This window comes from Onychomys torridus, chromosome 23, assembly GCF_903995425.1.
Source record: "Onychomys torridus chromosome 23, mOncTor1.1, whole genome shotgun sequence".
In the NCBI taxonomy this organism is placed as follows: Eukaryota; Metazoa; Chordata; class Mammalia; order Rodentia; family Cricetidae; genus Onychomys; species Onychomys torridus.
The window spans coordinates 35,702,595-35,726,731 of NC_050465.1; the positions used below are offsets into that span (position 1 = coordinate 35,702,595).

At 38.5% G+C, this 24,137-nt stretch overlaps 1 protein-coding gene across 4 annotated transcripts in view; it reads right to left on the bottom strand.

Annotated features, from left to right (window-relative positions):
- The window catches only part of Tmeff2 (transmembrane protein with EGF like and two follistatin like domains 2), a 358,120-nt gene that overhangs the window by 322,070 nt on the left and 11,913 nt on the right, over window positions 1–24,137 (bottom strand). For all 4 annotated transcript variants that reach the window (XM_036172755.1, XM_036172753.1, XM_036172754.1 and 1 more), the window contains exon 4: window positions 19,410–19,436. In XM_036172755.1, coding sequence (XP_036028648.1) covers window positions 19,410–19,436 — 27 coding nt within the window. The remainder of the gene's footprint in view (window positions 1–19,409; window positions 19,437–24,137) is intronic.

Sequence of the window (24,137 nt, forward strand, 5' to 3'; positions counted from 1 at the left end):
TGTTACATATCCTACATAGAATATAAATACATAAAGCCATTTAAAAGCCAAATTACTGAGCTCTCTATTTCTGTATTTTACCTTTTGCTGCCATACCGGTGATGATACTTAAATTGTATAAATTTCAAGCAGTAAATGAAAAACAAAAACATCAGTATACACAGGCTTTATTGAAGAACAACCAACTGCAAACTCCCAAGCACATGAATCTCTTTGCCTCTGAAGCCAGAGAAAATTACCTTCAATGGATGGAATGGGCTCAGCACACAGCTGTGGTTCTTAAATGATGCTCTTTATGAAGCATATTTGTGTTTTAAAACTATACCTGCATGTTGGCTTGTGTTGAACGTGTGTGGAGGCCTGGGGTGTGTAAAATGAGATGAGATTATTGTCTTTGTCCCTACACTTTTCCAAATAACCTTAATTCCTTCCTTCCTTCCCTCCCTCCCTCCCTCTCTCCCTCCTTCTTTCCTCCCTCCCTTCCTTCCTTTCCTTTTCCTTTTTTGAGACAAGGCCTCATATATCCAGGATGGCCTGGACTCATTACTCAGTCATAGACGATGATTGCACTTGATCCTTCTGCTTCTACATCCCAAGCATCCATATACTTCCTTACTTCAGCAAGTAACACTTGTTCACACCCATGCTGTCATATGAATGAGTAGCAAGTAATTTCTCTGTTACCTCCTCTCCTGCCCTTTTGCCAATGCTCTACTTGGCCAGGGTCACCCTGCCCTGTTCCACCAAGATCATCTCCACCCGGTTGTCTTGTTTCTAATATTGCCCCAAATACAATTCATTCTCCACATGGAGGCTGGAACAACCCTTTAAGCATATAAATGAGACTGCCTTTCCTTCAAACTTTCCCATGATCCCGATCAAAGCTCAAAGTTCTCACCACTTCTCCACTCGGCTGGTTTTTTGTTTGTTTGTTTGTTTTTCTCAGTTACTGTGCAGGTGCTGAACTCACTGGTGCTGTATTTCACTAGGATCTCTGGTAGTGTCTTAGTGTCTTTTCTATGACCATGATAAGACACTATGACCAAGGCAATGTTCAGAGGGGAGTTTGTTTGGTCTTTCTTCCAGAAGAAGAGTCCCTGATAACAACAGCAGCATGGTAGCCGGAGTTTGTAACCAAGAGCTTACATCTTGATGACGAGCAAGTAGAAGAGAATGCAGACCCAATGGGCACTGGTCTTTAAACTCTCAAAGTCCTCTTCCGGTGACCCACCTTCTCCAACAAGAACATACCTCTTCAGCCTCCCCAATCAGCAACACCAACAAGGAATTAAGTTCTCAAAGGCCCAAGACTACAGGAAGTGGACCTTCAAGCTACATGACTACACATAGGGACTAGACTTGGCTTTTGTCCCAAGCATCCTGTCTCTAAACCTTTACTGGCCTTGTCTCCTTCCCATAATAGAGTTGATATTTCATTCCTTTTGCACAACAGAGGCTTTGTCTTCTAGCGCCTGCTATACTTTCTGAAAAGCAATTATCACTCTCCGAAGTATTCCTACTCTTTCTTTTTTGTCTCTTAAACTTGGGTGGCACAAAGTATGACACAGACAACATCACCAATACAAAGAGAGTACAAAGAATAACCGACTAGTAAGTAGTATACAATCAATCACACTACTATATTGGACATTCAGAATGAAAACAGTTCGTGTGTGTGTGCGCGTGCGTGCGTGAGAGAGATTTGTACCCAACTCATATCACACAAATTTGCTGATTTATTAAAATCTTATGTTTAACAGTAATAACTTACTCTCAACCACATTAATAAAGCTTACTATGAAAGATTATAGCATTCTATTTTAAGTCCCCAATGTTAAACTTGACAATTTACACATGAAGCAATGAAGGAAAGGGAAACTTGAGTCCACGGAAGCTGGGTGTATATCTGCTAGTTTTGTCCCTAAGAATACATGTTGATGTTGGACAAATAATATTTGCTCTCCTTCTTTTCACTATTGAAAATGGAGATGATGTATGTTCCATGAAATTATGTCAACCACTTAATACATGACTATAAACAATCAGACCACTCAGTGTTTTTATCAGTGTTTTCATTTGCCCAATCTGAAGGCAACATGCTTAAATATTATTTCAAGCACTTTTCCATTTATTTTTTTTTTACCATCATAATAACTTTAGGAAGTATTAAGCAACCATATATATATATATTTTGGTTTTTTGAGACAGGGTTTCTCTGTGTAGCTTTGCACCTTTCCTGGATCTCACAACCATTGTATTCATATGGTGCTGTCCCAGGGGGACATAAACGGAAGTTTTGTCAAAAGACATTCTGGGCCGGGTGGTGGCGGTGGCGCACGACTTTGATCCCAGCACTTGGGAGGCAGAGCTAGGTGGATCTCTGTGAGTTTGAGGCCAGCCTGGTCTCCAAAGCGAGTTCCAGGAAAGGCACAAAGCTACACAAAGAAACCCTGTCTCAAAAACCAAAAAGAAAAAACAAAACAAAAAACAAGACAGTCTGTCATGATTATCAATATGTTGCATATGCTAAGACTGTGCACACACATGATAGGCAGGCAGGCAGTTAGCTAGCTAGCAAGATAGATGGATAGATAGATAGATAGATGATAGATAAGACAGACAGACAGACAGACAGACAGACAGACAGACAGATAGATAGATAGATAGATAGATAGATAGATAGAAGCAAGTTCTGTTCTAAGCAAATACATTTTGAACACTGTGTTGTATAACAGAGGCTCATGCATAAGTTCTGTTGCTCAGTCTTTGATTCACAATGCCAAGGGTCTCATTGTTTGTAAGTGCTTTGATAGTGAAGACACTGGCCTCTTTTTCATGATGCAGTGGGGAGTGTTTTTAGTGTGTTTAGTCAGGGTGTTTTTGATTGTTGGCTACAAAGTTAAAAATAAAATTTACAAGTAGGTTGCATGCAACTAAATGGCTCTGAATATGAATTTTTGCAAAAATGTAAAATGTTTGTTACCCACCCTATGCTTCCTATCTGCTCATATTACTCTCTCCCCCACACCTTTCAGAATTTATTTTGACAGAACCATCAGAGGAGAATTAACCCACAAATCTGAACAAAGACCAGTAAATATTCGTGAAAGGTCTAGAGAAAGAACTATTTCTGCTGTAAAAATTTTTGTGTAGAAATCAAATTTCAAGCACGTGACTTAAAATGCCTCTAGTCTGAGGAGTAAGTGGTGCTCCAAGGAGACAGAGTTGGTCGTTCATGTCTCCACATGCTCTGCAACCCCGTGTGGCTGGGAGGGCTCGGCTCAGAACACAGCAGCTAGAAAGCAAATGAGTGGGAGTGTTGTCTTCCAAAGTGTGCAGCATTGCTCACTAATGCCTTTTATTTATTGTTTATTCAAACAGGGTCTATCTATACCTACTGCACTGCTCTCAGAAGTGATGTACTCTGGTCTCATTTTCCAGAAGGCTGGGGTTTCAGGCCTGTGCTATCATGCCAGGCTTAGACATATGAACCTACAGAGACAGAATGCCAGATAGGTTCTCAGTGCTCAGAACGGAAAGTGGACAAAAGCTCTCATCTCTTACCAAGAAGCTATCTCCAACTGATGCTTGCTTGCAAAAGAAAAATTCGTTTCCTTCAATGGAGTCTCACTGGGTATCTCAGCCACATGTAAGGGTAGGCTCCATTCCCAGCAGTAGATGGCTAATGAATGCAAAATCAGTTCAATGGTGTTATTGTAAAGTTTTTGCCTCATGTCACCTTGTTTGAGCTTTTGTTTGTTTATTTGTTGTTTTTGTTTTTGTGCCCCCCCCCCCATACTGGTCTTTTGCCTGTGCATTAGGGTTTGAAATTTCATGTTTTTATGGGTTTTGCTTGTGTGTGTATTTCTTCTGTTTTCACTTTGTTATTTTTCTTTTTTCTTTTGGTTTCTTTGCTTTTTGTTTGCCTCTTTGTTTGAGAGAGAGAGAGAGAGAGAGAGAGAGAGAGAGAGAGAGAGAGAAGGTATGGAGTTGTATGGGTGGAGAGGTGGAGAGGATCTTGGAGGAGTTGGGAAAGGGGAAACCATGATGAGAAACACTGTATGAAAAAAATTAATTTTCAATTGAAAAATAAGTCTATTGAAAAACTAGTTAGGAGAAAGAAAAATATACCCACATACACATGAGAAGCAGAGACCAGTGTGAATTTAGTCCAGCGCTGTTCGTCTTCCCAATGGTTTTTGGACTAAGCAGCATATTCTACCCTGCTACTCAGAAGAATTGTCAAACATGAGAGCCTCCAACATTTGCATTTTCTTTTTGTTCTCATATACTGTCTAAAACATTCAAAAGAGCCCATTCAGAATTCCAAACTTTCTCAAGTCCTTCTTGGTACTGCATCCCAGGGAAACACCTCAGGGAAAAATATTTTGCTTTGTCTCACTTTCATCGAGGTATTCCTGGTTGCCAGGGAGAAAAATCTTGCAAATAAATTCCCTGATCATCTTTTTAAAAAAAGAAATAATTTTGTTTTTATTTGTTTGTTTTTGATTTGGGGTATTTTTTAAGCCATAGAGAGAAACAATATGAAGCTAGGGAGGTGGGTGGGGAGGAGGAAGTGTCTGAGAAGAGTTAAGGGAGGGGAAAGAATAGGGTCAAAATAATGTAGAGATTTTTTTTAAAAAGCTAAAAAAACCCATGTTCACATCTTCTTAACACACACACACACAAACACACACACACAGGAGGTGGATGTTTACACAAATATACCATCCTTTCTGTGAGACTTCTCAGCCATAAAATGATCAACCATGTTTCCTCCCTGTGGCAGGATTATCAGCGATAAAAGTGTAAATATTCCAGGCAAACTGCAAGCAGTTAGCCACCTATATGTGACTTCTCAGGAGTCACGAACATCGACATTCTTCACACACACTTACGTGGACAGCCTCTGGCTGAATATCACCTGGAGATTTTTACGATCCTCAGAACACACTTTAAATTGCCTGGTTAGGGGACGTTGTCTAGCTAGACTCACTCCGCACACTAGGTCATGGATATTGACCGTTCTGTCTGGTAATAATAAAGCTTATGCTTCCTAATGAAATACATACTGGCTAATATCAAATGCTATCTGTTATGAGTGTGTGTGCAGTAGAAAAATCAGAATGCAAATTTATATTTAAAGCACATTGTTGCTCTTATGTATATTTAAATTTATATTAAATTTAAATTTGTATTTAAAGCACATTGTTGCAAGCAGAGCAACAATCAAATGGAGAAATGCATTTAGTAAGTAAGTATTGTGTTGTTAATATGGAAAGAAACATCAGGAGTTAAAATGTATAAAATCAACATGGTGTTCTCAACTCTGAAACAACCTAAAACTTTTGAACCCTGGAACTCTTCTATAAAATATTGAGCACGCTGCTTTCTCCTTGTGGCATTTTGTGTTGAAGACCTCTGTTGTAATTCTTTCCGCAAACTTGCCTTTTTCATCCTTCACAGGTATCTTTTATACCTGAGCACAGGTTTCCAACCTTTGCTCCACTTATTTACGCGTTGGAGGGAGATTGAGAGGGAGAAAAGCCTGAGGACGGGGAATTGCGTTGACTTGAAGTTAGTGTACAAAGCAGAAGAATGACTGAGGATGGAGGATAGATAGATGTCTGCTCTGTCTGCCTGTCCATCTGCACTGAGAGCCTCAGTTCGCAGTATGTGGGGTGTAGAACAGCGACCCTCCATATTTACATATACAGGGATTAATCATACATTCTGCCTGACCACTGCTCTGCCAGCATGGTCCCCATCCTTACACCCATCCAACTCCTACTCCAGTGCTGGTCCTGTTCTCTCGGGCTCTGCTGATAGAGTCTTTACTTCCAGGTTGATGATGATGATGACAAGGCTTACTCTAAAACAAATCTCACTGGCATCATGCAGGGGCTCTGTCTACGTCTTTGCCTATTTCATAACTTCAAGCAGAACCTCACAGAGTGCTGCACTTTCTTTCATTAAATGGAGAGACTGGATATAAGTAACATCCAGTGACTCATAGCCTAAGTAGTATTACTGGGTTGACAAAGTACATCTATGGAAAGTAATTGTAGTTCTTTGGAAACCCAGAAGACAGCTCCACTTGCCACCAATTCAATGCCAAAGTAAATGAAAGCATCAAGTGGATTTCCAAAGGAAGCTATTTTTCTGTCCAAGCCATTTGGTATTTTAATAGGTAATTTGGCTATAGAATAAAGTATTCACATAGGATAAAATCATCTCAATTACCTCTAAACTAACTAACTAGAGTCCTAGAATAACTTCTATTATTTTTTCCTCCACACACCACTTGTAGGAAAATGAGGTGGATCACAAGTGAACAGGTCCAGGTCCAGGTCATGGTATCAGGTCCTGTGATCTTGGAAATGTGAAGGAAATGGAGAATCAACACAAATATGGTATGGAGATACTACTGTGAAACCTATTCCCTGATGTGCTGATTTAAAAGAAAACCAGAAGACATATACTTTATGGAACATAAATAAATAAGTTGTAAAGGAGATACATCCTGCTTTGCAAAGTTCCTATGGGGTTTCCTTGACATTCCTGAACTCGTATGGAAACTGGTGCTTATTTCTGGGGCTGGCTTAATTTGTACCAAGCTCACACCTAATTCCTCAGGTTCTTCTCTGCTGTCCTTCTGCTCTGTAACTGAAACTGGAGCATGGCTGCAATACTGTGCTCCTATGAAAGATATTTGTAGAGAAGAATAAAGAGATTTTGGAGGAAAAAATACAATAATGCTTTTGTTGTTTTTCAATCTATGAAGTTAAAATAAATACATAGATCTTTTAGTATAAAAGGCCCTTCATGTTGAGCTCCTTTAAAAAAGAATTTAGAAGCTGGGCGGTGATGGTGCATGCCATTAATCCCAGCACTTCTGAGGCAGAGGTAGGTGGATCACTGTGAATTCAAGGCCAGCCTGGTCTACAGAGTGAGTTCCATGACAGCCAGGGCTCACAGAAAAATCCTGGTTCTAAAAGCCAAAACGATGGTGATAATGATGATGATAATAATAATAATAATAATAATAATAATAATAATAATAAAGACGAAAAGAAAACAGAAAAAAAGCTTAGAAGCCTGAGCTAAAATAGATAAAGGAAATAAAAAGAACAGCCAAGCACTGAGCAAGATGGCCCAGTGGTCAAAGACTTTGCCACCAACATGATAACCTGACTTCACTCTCTTAACTCCTCATGACAGGAAGGAAGGAACCATTTCCTGCAGGTTTTCTTTGGACCTCCACAGGTACACTGTGGCACACACACACACACACACACACACACACACACACACACGTACACAAACATACTGTAATATATATATATACACACACACACACACACACACACTATATATATATATATATACAAAAGAACTTCCAATATTTTGGCCTTTGTTCTCTAAGGTCAAAGAAACCTCTCAAAAAGGCCCCTGAAAATCTGGTAAGTTACCTATCCCTTGATAAGAGTCCATGGAGACCCCAGTTGTCACCATAATCCACAATTTATTTTGGAATACAAATGATATTTAGTCAAACACTTGAGAAGCATTTGTGGAAGAGGAAGGACACCAATGAGACACAGAATGAAACTGAATGATGCTGTCCTCCCATCAGTGAAAAAGAACACTGGTGAATCAAGTCTAAGGGGAAAAAGATGAGTGTTTGAGGTTGGAGAGGCAGAAACTGGACAGATGCTGAGGTCTTTGTATAACCTGAGAGGATGACTGCGTTTAATCAGAAGAGGATGGACAGCAGCCACTTCTGAGAGAAGAATATACTTAGGTGAGTATTTTCTATGCATATTCTGTGTGCTAGAAGAAATGTGTTAGGACAAGGTGCTTGGGGGCAGACATTCCAGTGAAGGAGCTCTTTCCGAGTGTTGCAGACTGAGGGGTTATGACAGTAGATTGGTGGAGGATCTGGAAACAAGACCTGAGAACTCACAATAGAAAATCCACAATGTGCTAATATATAACATTGAACTTGTTGTCTATCTCTGCCACATTCTATTTCAAACCAGATCCTGGCATAAGGGAGCTCTCTTAGAGAAAGGTCAGGGGGCGTTTCTGGATGCCTGGATGTGGCTGGGTAGCCTAGACTTCAAAGGAATATGAAGATGAGCTTCCAGGATATAAGTATTTAATGTCATCCCCGTATTTAAGATGCAGTAAATAACTCAGCTAGTGACTCTTTCTTTAACTGCCAGCTGTGTTTCTGTTTAATTATATTTAAAAATAACACCTACTTTCAAAGATAACCACACTCAAACTGTGGTGATGGTTTTCTTTTGAGTAACTGAACAAAATCCTGTTCATTGTGAAACTCTCCAGCTCTTGAGGATTCGACCACGTACTATATTGTGAGTAGTCAGAACTGATAGCACTCTACAGTCAAATGTGTCCTTCATTAAGTTGCTGCCAATAGCATTTAAATCGATATGTCAGAAATCCTACTCGCTAAAGGACTTATTTTTGCTTTGTGTGTCACAGTCCTTGGAAAGGGCAGTCACTGTCTGAAAGGATGCTCACTCTCTCTCACTGCTCACATGACTATGTAAAATTTCTCAGCAGAGCCAGGACCAATTAAGCCTACAGAGCACCATCTTGTGTAGATATAGAAATGATTGACCCTTCTAACTGATGGTGCCTATAAGAGATTTTGTCTGCCACCTTCACCAAGATAAGACAACGATAAAACAGCATCCCAATTAGCCATGCCCTAAAATACAAGAGTAAAAATACGACTGGAAAATGAGAGAAAAATTCACATTATAAGTGATATTATTTAGTCAGGCAGGAATGGACCCAGTTGATCTACAGAACCCCCCCTCAGAGCATAAAGCCAACATTATATGAATATGCAGCTAATTATTCTTTTATTCTTCTCTGAGAGAGACCAGCAGCACATCCACAATGACAAGTTTTGGGTTTTTATTTCTGTGTTTGTTTTCAGAATCAGTCTAACTGAAGAGCACTGGAATAATTCTTTAGGCTTGTTGAAACAGGATGCTAACGTCATTTAAATATATTGTTTTCTGTTTAATCCTAGATTTCTTTTAGACTCCCTCAGCTCTAACAAGTGTGTAATTTGCCAGAGAAAATGAAATTGTTCTGTGTTAAGTACACATTGGAAATCATATGGTACAATATGTATGTACATGTAGTACACTAAAAAAAAAGCTACATTTTCAAATCCAAATTTGAAACCAAGTCAATGCAATTGGGCATGCATTACAGCATGCAGGGACATTCCTTTGCCTTAAACAGTGTCTGGAAATAAGAGAATTTTTCTGCTTGCTTAAAACTATCAAATCTGAAAAACTGAATCTTAAATTAAACCTCCAATAAAAAGAACAGTATATCTGATGATAGCAAAATTTAGGATTATAGTCACTAAAGACAATATTCATCAGAAGAGTAGCAGATGGGTGTGTCTAGGACAGACATGGAATACATCACATCCTCTTCAAAGTCAGCCACCACCAGACAGCAGGAACTTTACCTTTTTTGTAAATAAGATTTATTTTATTGTTTATTTGTGTGTGTGTGTGTATGTATGTGTGTGTGTATGTGTGTGTGTATGTATGTATGTGTGTGTGTGTGTGTATGTATGTGTGTGTATGTGTGTGTGTGTATGTATGTGTGTGTATGTGTGGATGTGTGTATGTATGTATGTATGTATGTGTGTGTGTGTGTATGTATGTATGTATGCAGATGGCCACAGAGGCCAGACAACAGTGATGGAGTTAGATAGCTGTGGGCAACATGGCAGTGGTAATCAGGCTTCTGGGTCCTTTTCAAGAACATCAAGCAGTACTCTTAACTGCTGAGCGATCTCTCCAGACCTTATATTTATCATTTAATTGCACATATCTTCCTACCTCCTCCCCAACACAGGGGATTAATGCTTGGAGAATGGAGCTAATTGTCTTTTTCAATCATCAGCCCTTTCTAGACCCTCAACTCATGTAGAGATAGATGAACTTCTTTAGAACCATATGTGAGGTCATTGCTCTACCTCCTGTTGTGCAGTTTTATTTTAAGATGTGTTACATTTGTTTATGCTGTGAAATATTTGTTTAATGATGCAAAGATGTGTTACATTTGTTTCATTAAATAAAATTAACCAGTGGTCAAAAGGCTGAATCAGCAACTAGCTGATAGAAAGTGGTAGGGAGGAGCCATGTGTAGCTAGGGTTCTTAAGCTGGGGAGGAGTAGAAGTGTGTTGGTCTCTTAGGAGACATGAGCAAGGAGAGAAGGTTAGTTACCTCAACCTTTGAATCCTGAGTTCTGTAGAGGGGTAGAGATCTAGATAAAGTTTCCCTTAGTGGCCTTGAGAGAGCTGCTGCCTGAGGGAACAGAATTTCTACCAGCTGTGGCCCTTGTGGCCAAACCACTGGGTAGCAGCAGAGTTGCAATTGCTGATTAGGACAGCAGTTGCTTAAGAGGCAGCCACTGTATTTAATGAAAAACAACATTTGGCACCCAAAGTGGGGTGCCAAAATGTTGTTGGTTGTTTTAGTTCTTTGCTTTTTTGTCTCCTTTTGGGGGCCCACCATCCAGTTCCCAAATAAATCACCCACAGAGACATTATTTCTTATGAATACTTAGCCTTAGCTTGGCTTGTTTCTAGCCAGATTTTCTTAATTTAAATTATTCTGTCTACCTTTTGCATCTGGGCTTTCTTTTTCCTTTCCTGTAACCTTATTTTCACTCTTATTCCATGGTTGTCTATGTGGATGGATGGATGGGTGGTTGGCTCCTAGCATCCTCCTCTCCTTGCTCTTTCTTCTTCTCCTCCCAGATTTCTCCTTCTATTTATTCTCTCTGCCTGCCAGCCCCACCTACCCTTTCTCCTGCCTTGCTATTGGCCATCCAGCTCTTAATTAGACAAATCAGGTGTTTTAGACAGACACTGTAACACAGCTTCAGAGGTAAATAAATGCAGCATAAACACATGTGACATATCTTTGCATCATTAAACAACCTCATTCACTGTTAACCAAATACCTTGTCACGTTAGCCTGTCAACAGCCTTGATTCCAGAATATTCTAGGCATTGAATGTTGGCGTATGTCCTTCCCTTGCTCATCAACAAACTTTGCTCCTCCAGTCTCTCATGTCACCTCAGGCTTTCTTAATTATTCCCCCAAACTAGCAATGCCCTCACTTCTTTTACCACTGTCCTCCCTTCCTGCATAGCACTCATGAGCTGTTGTATTATTCCTTATATACTTGCTTACTATTTTTTTGTTTCTTCACATTAAATAAGTTCTAAAAGGACAATTTTTTTTTACTTGCTCTCTATCACATTACTAATGGATATTTTGGTACAATGTCCACATCTTTCCCTCCTCACCCCTGGGAGTGGTATACTTGGAGAGCTCACATCTGAGCCCCTCCTTCTGCTAGATATGACCTCAAAGAAAACCAGCTGGCTTAACTTACTGTGCCTTTTGTGAGCCCCATGTGGGGGATATGGAATGTAAAGGCCCAATCATGTCATCCCTGCTGAGGACAATTTGCAGAGCCCTCTCAAATCGGGAACTCCAGCTGGGCTGTGCTCTGGCTTTTATCTACTGTACCAATCCAAAGCCTTTCTCTTCTTCTCCCTACATCCTTCCTCTTATAAACGTGGTTATTCTAAGGCACCATTCACTAAACTTCATGGTCCGGTCCACACAGCCTTGTGGTCCTGAAGTTATGCTGTGAGCTGCTGCCTTGCCATGTTATTCTCATCTTCAAAATATGTATTTCATCAAAAATGTAAAGGTTACCAAATACCACAGAGAGAAAAATTCTAGAAGAAGAATGACATGGAGAAAAAAAGGGGAAAGTAACAGAAGAGAACGGATACCAGTCTTATGCTTTGAAGTGAGAATACAACACGGGTAACAGACAGCAACATGAACCCACATGTTTTGTGTTCTGATTGAAAAGAACATGTGATTTAAGAGGGAAAAGTGATAACAGAAGAGGATAAAAGATGGGATAATCAATTTTCCTAAGAGTTTTGGTAAAATTTATAATTTATGTAGCATAGAAAATGAGGTCTGGTATACCTATTGCAAGCAACTGCTTTGAAAGGTAGAGAAGTCTATAGTTGCCTTCCTTCTTGTAGTTTAAGGACTGGGTTAGTTACCACAGTTACTCTAGCTGGGGTATGGTTAGGATGGCCATCCTTCTTATATGTATCCACACATTCAAAGGTTCTTGTTGTGTTTAAAAAAATAATGTTATAATGGTGATATTTTTAAACCATAAAACATATACAAGTAATTATGTAAGTATGTTTATAGATTTAGCTAACTCATAGTTGGACATTGGTAAGAACTGGAGTACAATTTCCTACCTACATTAAAACATTGCATTTCTAAAATCCTCATAGTCTCTTTTAAAAATGGCAATGCTTACAGCCCTGATGGGAATATTTTTGTATAAATATATTGACTAGACTAGCCCATATTGACGTCCCTTCCACCTTTCATTTGATATTTAGTAGAGGTAATACGCCTGCCACTTCAACATAAAAACAATTATTTTTGAGATGTTTATGCTTTCTTTCTTCCGTATCTTGTATAATCATAGTTTCTCTCTGGGTGGGTTTTTTTTTTTTTTTTTTTTTTTTTTGAGACAGGGTTTCTCTGTGTAGCTTTGCACCTTTCCTGGAACTCAGTTGGTAGACCAGGCTGGCCTGGAACTCACAGAGATCTGCCTGGCTCTGCCTCCCAAGTGCTGGGATTAAAGGCGTGCGCCACCACCGCCCGGCTGTCTGGGTGTTTTTAATCCATCCTGTGCTTCAGTTCTGTGGTTTCTGTTCCTTCTATGTGCAGAGCTGACTGTCTTGCTAAATAGAGAAAACTGTACTGGAGCCAGTTATTTTCATGGAATCAATACTACTGTCATTGTAGTTGTTTTGTGTTTTGAAAGAGAGTCTTGCTACTTAGACCAAGCCAACCTAGAACTTTCTGTGTAGTCCTGTGTATCCTCCGGCCTCAGTTTTTCAGAGTGCTGGGATTACACTCGTGGACCATCACGCCCAGCCCAGCATCAACATTTGCAAGTCACAGACTTACAACTACCAATTAAACAAGTTATTCTAACTGATCTCTTTATAGAAATCATGTTCTCAGAGAAAACAGGAGTCGGAACAAAAGGTAGCAGGAATTCCTGTATCTCTATCTCTGATTTCATAGAGCACAAAGTTCTTTGCTTCAGGTCATTGCATTCATCTTCCCTAAGTGAGAGGAGCCCGTTTAAACACTAAGATGAATGATTCTCCAAGGAGACTGAAAGTACAAAACAAACAAACAAACAAAAAAACCCCCAAAATAATAGATATCATTCAAGCCAATTAAGAATCTAGTGTGCAAACCCCTGGATACTGAATTCAAAACCGCTTCTACCATACTGCACGGGATGATTAACTTTCTTTCCCTGCTGTTTTTATAAACCCAACTGGATCACCTAGAAAAGTCTGCAGTATTCACTTTCCCAGGCAATATGGACCTTCAGAAACCATCACTGCTCTATTTTAAGAACAATAATTTTTACTTGTAAAACAATACTCATATATGAACTACTCTGCAGCCATCCACATAGCCAAGGCTTCTTTCTCCTCCATTTGTTTTTCTGCCATCCTTGTTGTCTTTCTGTCTTCTTCCTAGATTTTCCCAGTGCTGCCATCCATTACACCTTCCTCACTTATTCTGGTTCTATTTTCTTATTCTATCTCGGTATTGTTTGTTTTGGGGGTAAAGAGAAAGAAAGATGGATCCTGAGCCACACAAGTCAAGATTCCAATTGAGGTTTAGATGGCTACATGCCCATTTCTAGGCAGAAGAGCAGCTCTTGGGTGTGGAAGATGAAAGGAAGGACCGTCCCTCTCTGCCCTCCATTTGGATTGCCTTGGGAGACCTCAAACCTTGCGCAATTGCTGGAATTCTTTATTGGATCGCTCTTCCGGCTGGAGCCGCTTGCAATTATTGTCTGTCAGACTTTGGCTGCAGTGTGAACGCAATGGGGGGAAGTCATTGTGGAGTAGATTGTGTGTGCCAGACTGGATTGGGACAGTAAATGAAGAAGGCACAAGAATGCTGTGGAGGCCGGGGGGAGGAGAGCAGCATGGAAGAGAAAATTGCTTAACTCTTACATAAAAGCATTTTATGAAATGAATATTCATTTCTTTTATCTCCAGTGCATTTAACACTTTACTTCTGCAGGGGATTATTCCCTGTTATAATCAGCATCATAACTTCTCCCATTGTGTGCAGAGAGGAGAATTAATATGAAATCTCCCTGAGCATAATAAAATGGTCATGATTGGCATCATAGATGCCAGAAATCTTACCACAGTACCTAGGTAATACCAGACTTCAAATCAACCAATTCACGTGAGGAAGAAAAAGTGCTTTAAAATAACTTTCAAGGTCCCAAACTTCTTATAGTAGTACCTCAGTTTTTATCAACCCACTTGGTCAGCAGTAGTAGCTGAGATTTATATTTTCTTGCAATGTAATCCTTTCTTGTTTGTGCCAAATTGTGTATGAAGTGAATATTTTAATTATTGAAATCTTGAGGAATATTATCTAAAGGCAACTGGAAAGGGGAGTTTTTCACAGCATAAAAACAAAATATTAATTGGCTTTCTGCTTTAAAGTTAACATAATATTAATTACCTTGGAATTCATATGAATTACACAAATACCAGATATAAAGTCAACTTGGTATTGTGCATTTCTAATATTAATCTATTTAAAAGTTCTCTTGCATGCAGGATATTGGATTGTGTACCTGTAATATCAGAAAATGAGGCAGAGGCAGGAGGATCACAAGTTTGAAGCCAGCTTGAATATAAGAAAACTTCCTCTAAAGAAACAAAACAATGAAATTGTCCTAGAGATGTGGAGCTCTAAAGTGTGTATGTTGCTAAGTGCTTACTTGTTCTCATGAAATAACAATATACCACTGTATATATAGCATGTATCTCAGATACATATTTAATTCTGAAAATACTGTAGACCTCTCAGAAGATGTCATTAAAAGTTGATTGTGGATTCTGCCTCATTTACAACCAGACAGCACATCGGCAAATATTTTAAGTGTTAAGTTGTGGGTTTCAGCCCAGTGGTGGTGGTGGTGTACACCTTTAAACCTAGTACTCAGGAAGCAGAGGCAGGTGGGTGGCAGATCTCTGTGAGTTCCAAGACAGCCTGGTTTATAAGTTCCTGGATAGCCAGGGCTACACCTGTCTCGAAAAACAAAAACAAAAAACAAAGAACAACCACCAACAAGAAAAGGATATGGGTTTCATTTATGGATGGACCTTTTATCTTTAGGTATTTGATGAGAACAGAGCAATCCAAAAGCACTTTAGAAGGGAATGAAGGGAAATATTCAAAACCTTATCCTTATAATATAGCTTAAGAATTCAGAGAAGCAGAGGCTAGAGGATCCTTCTGGCACCCACGCAGCCCTAGATCTTGAGCAGAGGCTGTTTTAATACTTTTTCTTCCTCAGTATTTGTTGCCTAAGGAAGTCTGTGGGTAGATAGGAGGTGATTATTCCTCCTACACATACCACTTTCTTATTTACGACACTAAGTCTCCACGTACATACAGAAAAGCACTTGAATCGCTAATCGTATTCTGTCACTTTCTCAAGTTCTTAGGGGTGTGGTTCACGAATTATCTTCTAGCACACAAAACAGTAAGTTATAGTCTATCATGAACGATTTTCTAGTGCAAGTCAATTCAGAAGGAATGTTGATGTTGATGACTTTTCAAATATCTTTTTTGATCAGACATAGAACTCCGTAACTCCTATGTAAAGGTTTTTTTTTTTTTTATTTTTTTATTTATGTTTTCTTAAACACCAGAAGGCAAGGACACAGACCCTGAAATGGTATACCATCTATCACTGTATGGGGTAATTATTCTTTTCTCCTCTGCAAACCCCTTTACAGATGAACATAAATTGAAGATCATGTTGGAGACACTGTAAACACATTTTCAGAACAAACTGAACAATTTCAAAAGTTTGATCTGAATGGTAAAATAGTCAAAGCTTTCTATAAAATGTGTCCAAACAAGGTTAATTTTATAAAACCTTTATATCCATTTTACTTAGGATAAAAGTTTTCCTCAGTCGTAGTAAATTTGCAGTTATGCCCTATGCAAATGAGTAAAGCTTAAATTATTTTTAAAATCATCATGCCTATTTTTCTTTACTAATATAATATTCTTCCATTTTAAAACACAGACCAATCTAAAACAGATAAATGTGACACAATTTTTTAAAAATGAATTTAGCCTTGGGGGTTAACCATTTCATTATGGCAGTTACCTCTGGCAAATGTTTGCAGGTGCATCTGCTTATTTTACCAGCCATATCAATGCACTTCACTTGAGAATCATATGAACTGTTTGTCAAATGAGGCATTATAAACACAACCACCAAGCTTCCAACATCCTTGTTAAGTTGACCCAGTTCCTATATATTCACATTAGAACAGTCCCAGCATGTTCAACCACTTGCAGTTCATTCAAAGGATGACCCTGGGTCCACTGAAAGCTTCTTCATAGGAACTTTATAGGACCTCTTAGTGCAAAGATAGCTCATGCTAAGAATGTTAGCTCCAAACGCAGTTCTGACAACTCAAGGGCTATGTGATCTGCACTTAAGTTTATCTTTGTCGTTGTAATTACCAAGCTATTTGACATCTTAGAATAAACAATTTAAATAAAATTCAAAACTTTTAGTACCATAGAATACCATAACACACAAGCCAGGGAAAGCAATCCGGCCAGCATTTCAGCTTTGTCTCTAATTTAACTTTTATTCATATTGCTAAATTTTCAGAACATTTATCATTTGAAAGATTGTATCTCAGAATTCAAAGCCGTGGGTCTCAACCCTTTTGACAAACCTTTATCTCCAAAAATATTTACATTGTGATTCGTGACAGTAGCAAAATTACAGTGATGAGGTAGCAATGAAAATAATTTTATGGTTGGGGGTCACCACAACATGAAGAACTATATTAAAGGGTTGCAGCATTAGGAAAGTTGAGAACCACTGGTTCAAAAGGTTATATGTCCTATTTTCTACAAGTAAATATATCTTATAAAGCCATTTGGTCAGTTATGGTAGCTCCTGTCTGTAGACCTAAGATTTGGGAGGCAGAAGCAGGAGAAATGTTCTGAGCTTAAGACCAGCCTGGCCAGACTTATTGCTTACAAAGTGAGATTCTCTCTCAGCAACAATAATAACAGGACTGCTTTTTTAAGCTTTAAAATTTGTATTATTGTTATTAAAGAAGCTATAATTGAAAGGAATAGTTAAGAAGAAAGGGAGAGATGGGTTGAAAGAGGAGAGAAAGAAACAAATTGGAGAAAGAAAGGTGTTTCCCAATGGTGTATCCCTCTGCTTATCAACTATACAACCAATGTCATACTAACAGGAGGAAAATGATTTCCTTAAAAAGCAAACAGCCTTATTCAGATGGCAGGGAGCACAGGAACAAAATGGTTCAGTCTAATGGTAACAAGGAAGGATGGACTTGGCTTGGCTTCCATTTTCATGTGCTAAAATCACTGAATGAAAACTAGGAAGCAGTACTGGTACAGACAGCACAGGCTGTTATTTAAAAACAAGACAAGATGGTTGTTGGGTGGGAAAAGGGTGTAGTGAAAACTCAGCCTGACAATGAAGACATTCTGTGTTCTTTTTTTTTTTTCTTTATAAACATGGTAGCAAAGGAACAAGAATTGTTGGGTGAACCGTGGAACAGCTCAGTCTCAGCAGAGTAATGGCCAGAGCAGTCTGCAAACAAAACTGACTGCTCAGGAACTGTACGCAGCTCTGTGTAGAAACAACTTCTTACCAAAGCAAGGATTTTAAAACTGGACTGCCTTCTTAAGAGTTCAATGGCAAAGCTTCTGCTGAAGTCACTGCCTCTTTCCTGTCTTTTATATGAAGATTTAATTTGTTTCTCAAGCTCTCCCTTTCACAGCCTCCAGGAAGCTTCCTGGAGAGTACCATATTCATCACATAGGCAGGAGGAGCAACTAGATTTCTTAGGAGTAAAGCAAGTCTGTTGAAACATGAATGGCAGTTCTCAGCCATGTGCTGTCACACATGCTCTGCACCTGAGTCATAACTGCTGCTTAGTTTTTAGCCTTTCTGGAATAATACTGAGCGTCAGTGTGCAACTCTGTGCTCTCCAGGTGTAGCTTATTTTAATTGTTAAGACTTTGTCTCTTCAAGACTCAAGTTCCACAAACTAGATCAAGTGTGCAACATTGAATCACTGCCTTCCTGAACACAAAGCTTTCTCTTATTTGGTTTCCATCACATTCCATATTTGCTAAGAGTTATAACAATTATTTTACACAGCCTAAGAAATCATTGAGATAGTATTTATATGTCAAATCCATTTTCATTTTATTAATCTTATAATTAAATCTTGGGTTTTGTTCTATCGTTGTTTTGTGTATGTAAAAGTGGCAGTGGGGATTTCATTTGGAAAAACATCTAGGATATTTACAAGTTAAGTTTAATCTAAAAATAAAGTATTTCTTTGGTTGTAAGCAGATCAGGTAGGACTTGTAAAGTTTCTGTTCCTCTCTTACATACTTTAAATAAAATTAAGTAATCAAAACATACATCTCAGCTGGTTGAACTGAATAGGATACACCATGCATTCCTTTAATCCCAGTGCTCAAGGTGCAGAGGCAGGTGGATCTCTGTGAGTTCAAGGCCAGACTGGTCTCCACAGAGAGTGCCAAATTTGCCAGAGCTACACAGTGGACTCTGTCTCAAACAAAGCAAAGCAAACAAAAATACAACTCATTTTATTAAAATTAACTTTATATTAATTTCATCAGGAAAGAAAAGATTGAATTTTGTTGTCTTTAACTTAGCTTTTATCTTTTTGTTTTTTAATGAACCAACATTTCTTCACTTTAAATTCTGATATTGTAAGTCTTTTATGTGTTAATGTTAGTACTTGATGATTGAGGGCAATATTATGTATTTAAAAACCAAATATTTGAACATTTTCTCCGTGAATTTTCTCTGTCTTGCTAAATATGTCTACAATTGTACTTTGAAGTTTTGGCACTGTTTGTATGTATTTTAAACTTAGCTCACACACAAGCAAGTACATGAAGGAGGAGATGAAATGAGATGGGTGTGATTCATGAACAGTCCAAAAATAGGCGTGGAATATACAGTAACTAAACTAGGAGAACAAGTTTTCATGTAGTTTTCTTCTCTTAAAATCCAAAATTTAGGTTTCTTTTAGATGTCTGCTTTGGAACTAGTATCACTGGGCATCCATAGTAATCCACTGAAACATCCAAATATAGAAAAAAGCAACTCCTACCTCCATCTCCAGATCCCGATCCTGCATCTGGGAAGGAAAAACAAAAAACACGTACAGTTCACAATCACTTGAAAAATACATTAAACAATGAGTGTTGCAGTTTAGTTGTGGTTGTTTTGCATTTGAGATGGACTCTTTTGTAACCAAGGGTGATTTACAGTTTGCTCTGTTGGGGGAAACCCCAAACTCCAGGCCATCCTGCCATCAGCTCCCAAGTTAATATATAGTTAATACATATTATAATTATACATTATATGTTAATATGTAGTTTTCTCAATTTAATCTAATTTCTATTGATATAATATATAAATAAGATATAGTTTTTAATTCTTAAACTTTGTGAAACCTATAGTAGATAGCTTTGGGGAAAGTTCTAAACTTGACCATGTGAAATCCCCCGTTTTAACTTTGATCAGGCTGAATTTGGAGACTTTGATATAAAGAAAGAGAGCACTTTACGTGATGAGGTGCTTACCAATACCACACTGGCTGAGGAGTCCGTCTGAGCTAAATCACTGTGAGTAGGGGTGAGCTTCACTTTGCCATTGTTCTTTCAATGGAACAGACAGCAAGAGAAGTTGGCAGGAAAACTGTCCTGTGTTGAGTTTCTGACTCTGCTTCTTCCTGTCCTCCCTTCCAAGTCATTGCAAGTAGTTAAAGTTGACTTTTCTTCTGAGAATACAGATTCCAAAAATACTCAGTTCCCTGGTCTGGGTCAAGACTATTGAGTTTTTATCTGTTCCTAAATATAGACATCGTCCTTTCTCTGCTTATTTCTTTTCATTCTAAATAAGTCTCATTGTGCACTTCTGGTGTTAAAACCAGGTAATATGATAATATTTGTAGTCTCAGATAGGCTGTTACTACTCTATAATGGAATCTCATACAGGATTCAAAACATACATCAAGCACCTCCTCTATGAATTTGCATTTGCTGTTTAGTTTAATTAATATAAGACATCTCTTCATCTTGCTGGTCCCTTTGACATTTTGCTGAGAAACATGATATAGAGTGGCTAGGGGCATGCAAATTCACACAATCGACCTTTCTGGGAGAGTGAGTGCATCCATACAACATGTCTACTACCTTTGTGGTATTAACACCGCCATGGAGGAGCAGCAGCTGAACAGTAAGTCTTGATAATCAATTAATTCATTAACTGTCATCATGACTGGACATACACTTAAATTTAAGCTAATTGATAGAAACAGCTTATAGTAATATATATGTAATTATGTTAAGAATAATATTTGTTAGTAATAAATATATACTTGTTAAGAAATATACATTAAATATAAATATATAATTTTCTTAACTTATTTATTTTAAATACATTCATATTATTATATTTATTTATTACATTTTTTCAATATATTGTAGGGTTTTTTGTTTTGTTTTTTTGAGACAGCGTTTCTCTGTGTTGCCCTGGCGCTCCTGGAACTTCCTCTGTAGATTAGGAAGGCGTTGAACTCACAGAGATCCTGCCTATGCCTCCTGAGTGCTGCGATTAAAGGCATGTGCCACCACTGCTTAGATATATACATATTTCTTAACAAATATAGAAATAACTTAGAATTGTAATCCTACAATTTGGCATTTTAATGATAACGTATTAAGAAAGGCTTATGCATTTCTCTCTGTGACAGGAACATATTCCTCCAGTTAGAACAACACTCATTAGTTATAACACTATCTCCTTTGGACCAAATAGTGCTCAAATGGTCAATGCTTGCTGAGTTTCCTCTGAGTACACTTTCATAGGTAAAATTTGAATTGACTTTGTTTGAATTAATGTGAGAGCTTATTTCACTATTACTTTTTTTCAAAGGGACCACATCACAGGCTGTACTGTCACATCCTACCCATATGTTTTCTGTTTTATGAAGTTTATTTCTTATTTCCTTCTAAAGTCAGGAACTTTTGTCAGGCCGACCAACATGATGCTTGTTCCTCCATGCTTGACTATGACATACATAAAGAGAAAGGTACGTGTGTTCACAGGCCACAGGCTGTTAGACGACAAGAGGAATCTTCAGCCACCTTCCTAAGCTTATTCCTTTTGTTTAATGAGTGTAGTGAACAATAGCTTACATTAAATGTATGAGTACAGTTTGGAATACGATAATTAACATGTTGAGAAAGAACATCTTGTCTATTGATCTTCAGGCTTTTAAGTAAATACTTATGGCTGGGAAAGTAGGGAAAAAATGATAGTAGCTTTTTTGGTTTTTATCTCCTATATATATTTCTCAAATTTCAGGGGATTTAGTCCATGTGATTAGTGTTTGATTTGACCCAAATTAAATAGCTAGAGAAGAAAAGGGGAATAGATGGGAAAATGGCCACTGTAGCCAGCAGCATCATTATGAAATACTTATGGGAAGCTTTAATGTTTTCTCAATTGTAGGATGAGTCATCTTGGCAAGCCAGAAATAAGCAGCCTAAGAAAGTCACAGGGAGGCAGAAACACCCCAGAAAGAAGGGATACTATTGGATCTGAATCTGGGCTCTTCATCAACTCTGTTCTTGCAAGGCAAGATGTTAAGCTGACAGTGAGACCAGCTATAGGGAAGCCACATTCTGGGTACAAAAACAGCTTTGCAACACTAATGACACAGAACAAATGTAAATTATATGTTCTTCAGCCTTTTATTCCTAGAGAACGCAACTTGCCACCTCCACTCAGTGTCAAAGAGCATTAAAAATAAATGGGAAAATTATGAAGACAAGTCAGAACCCCAATTTATTTGCTGTCAGGTCTGGTTTCTCCATCACTGCTCAGACCCCAACCCTTCTAGATTCACTAGTCAACAGAAGATGCATTCAGCTAAACTGGCTGACTAATTAAATCCTGCAGAAATCTAAGTATGCAAATGAGGTAAGGACAGCTTCTTCAATTGTGATTAAATTTTCTACTTGGCTAAGTATTTATTTTCATAGTAAAAGCAGCACACTGGGGACTAGCATGAATAGGCCTGAATGAATCAAGAGTGTGTGACTGCAGACTGACAGGAGCTGAGAGGTTTGGAGAAAGAATACCATTTTTAGTACCAGATGCTATTTGCCATAGCCATAACTCCTGCTCTGTTTCGTATGAATGCTGCCTACCTGGCTAGCTGGTCCTCACTTGGTGGTGTGCAAATTGGTCAGGTGCCCTCTTTGATCATAAGCAAAGCTTTTCCTACTCTAACTAGCGTTATCTACAACCTTTCTGAGGTCCAACGGTTCCATTTATTTCTGTCCCATTAGTTCTGAAGTAGCTTTTTTTTTTTTTATTGTTTTGTCTTTTGGTATGGCTGAGTTCTTTAGCTTCATAGTTTGTTTCTTAGTGGTCTTTCTATGCCCGGATTCCTACTCTGAGGTTAGCCCTCTGGTCCTCTTCTGCAGGGATTCCTGCCCTCCGGCTTGCACACGTGCTGTCACTTTCTGACATACTTTTCACTCCAGGAGAAGCAGCAATGACCTGCTCTGCCAAGTCAGTAGTGAGCAGAGGCCAAACAGGCTTGCCATCATGACCATATTCCACACAGGTCATTCACATACAGAGCCAAAGACTCATTCAGGTGAAAAGACCACTTAACAACCAGCCCAAAATCAAAAGACTGTATCTCTGTAGCAGAGAAATGTCCCTGATTGTCCTTTGTTCATTTTGGAAACCTTGGTAGCCAGCAGGACATCTCTGAATATCATTCACCCTTAACAATAAGTAGGCTGAAGACAATCTTCTAAGGAACCCAAGACTTTTCATCCTTGTTCATTTTATACCCTACCCCAACAAATCAACACACGCCTCTTCTGTAACTCCCTAAGATGACAGAAATCTGTTACCCCAAAGTGACTTGTATATATAAGACTCCCTAATACTAGTTTTTGAAAGAAGGTTTCTTATTGCATTATTATTTATCCTGAATATGACTTTCTCAGAAACTATGACTTTCCAAAATGTTTCTGTAATTAAGTGTAGCTATCATGATGTGCTGCTCTTATTTAGACCAGGTGCTTATGGTGCCTGGAACCTAACCTGCACTTGGCTATTGCTTAAAGCAGCATTGCTTTCCTAAGCAAGCTCTGACTAATTGCTTTCTTGTTCGTTTTTGTTGTTGCTTTATTTCTCTACCTATAAATCGCTGGGCTGTAACAACCACTGCACAAAACAAAACAACAAAAAGAAAGGGAAAGGTAAAAGAAAAAGAATCAGGAAAACAAAAGAAAACCAATCAAACAAACTAAAACACATAACTGTGAAAAGCTAAGAAGCTCATTGCTTGCCTGCCTGCCTCCCTCCCTCCCCCTCCCTCCCTCTCCCTCCCCTCCCTTTTTCCCTCCCTCTGTTCCTTTCTTCTTTCCAGCAATCTTAGAACAACATAACTAAAGAGCTAAAGAATCTGAGTTGAACTGTGTCAGGAAGACAGATGTTAGTGTCAATTATTCACACCGCCAGTGCATCCTTCAGTGTGATCTGCTAAATGGTAACCAGTACATTTTAAAGTTAAAATCTAACATTAGTGCCTCCACAAAAATACTTGTAGACTTCAGAACTCAAACCTGCGAAGATGCGCTCTAGAGGATAACCTTGTTTCTCAAAGGAACCATCAACTGAACAAACAAAAACTTTATAAACTTGATATGTGGGCACCCAATGCCCATTTCTAATTATACTTTATCCAACTGTCTGTACTTCACTAAGCAATATATGTACTTAAAAGTAACAGTTGTCATACAAGACA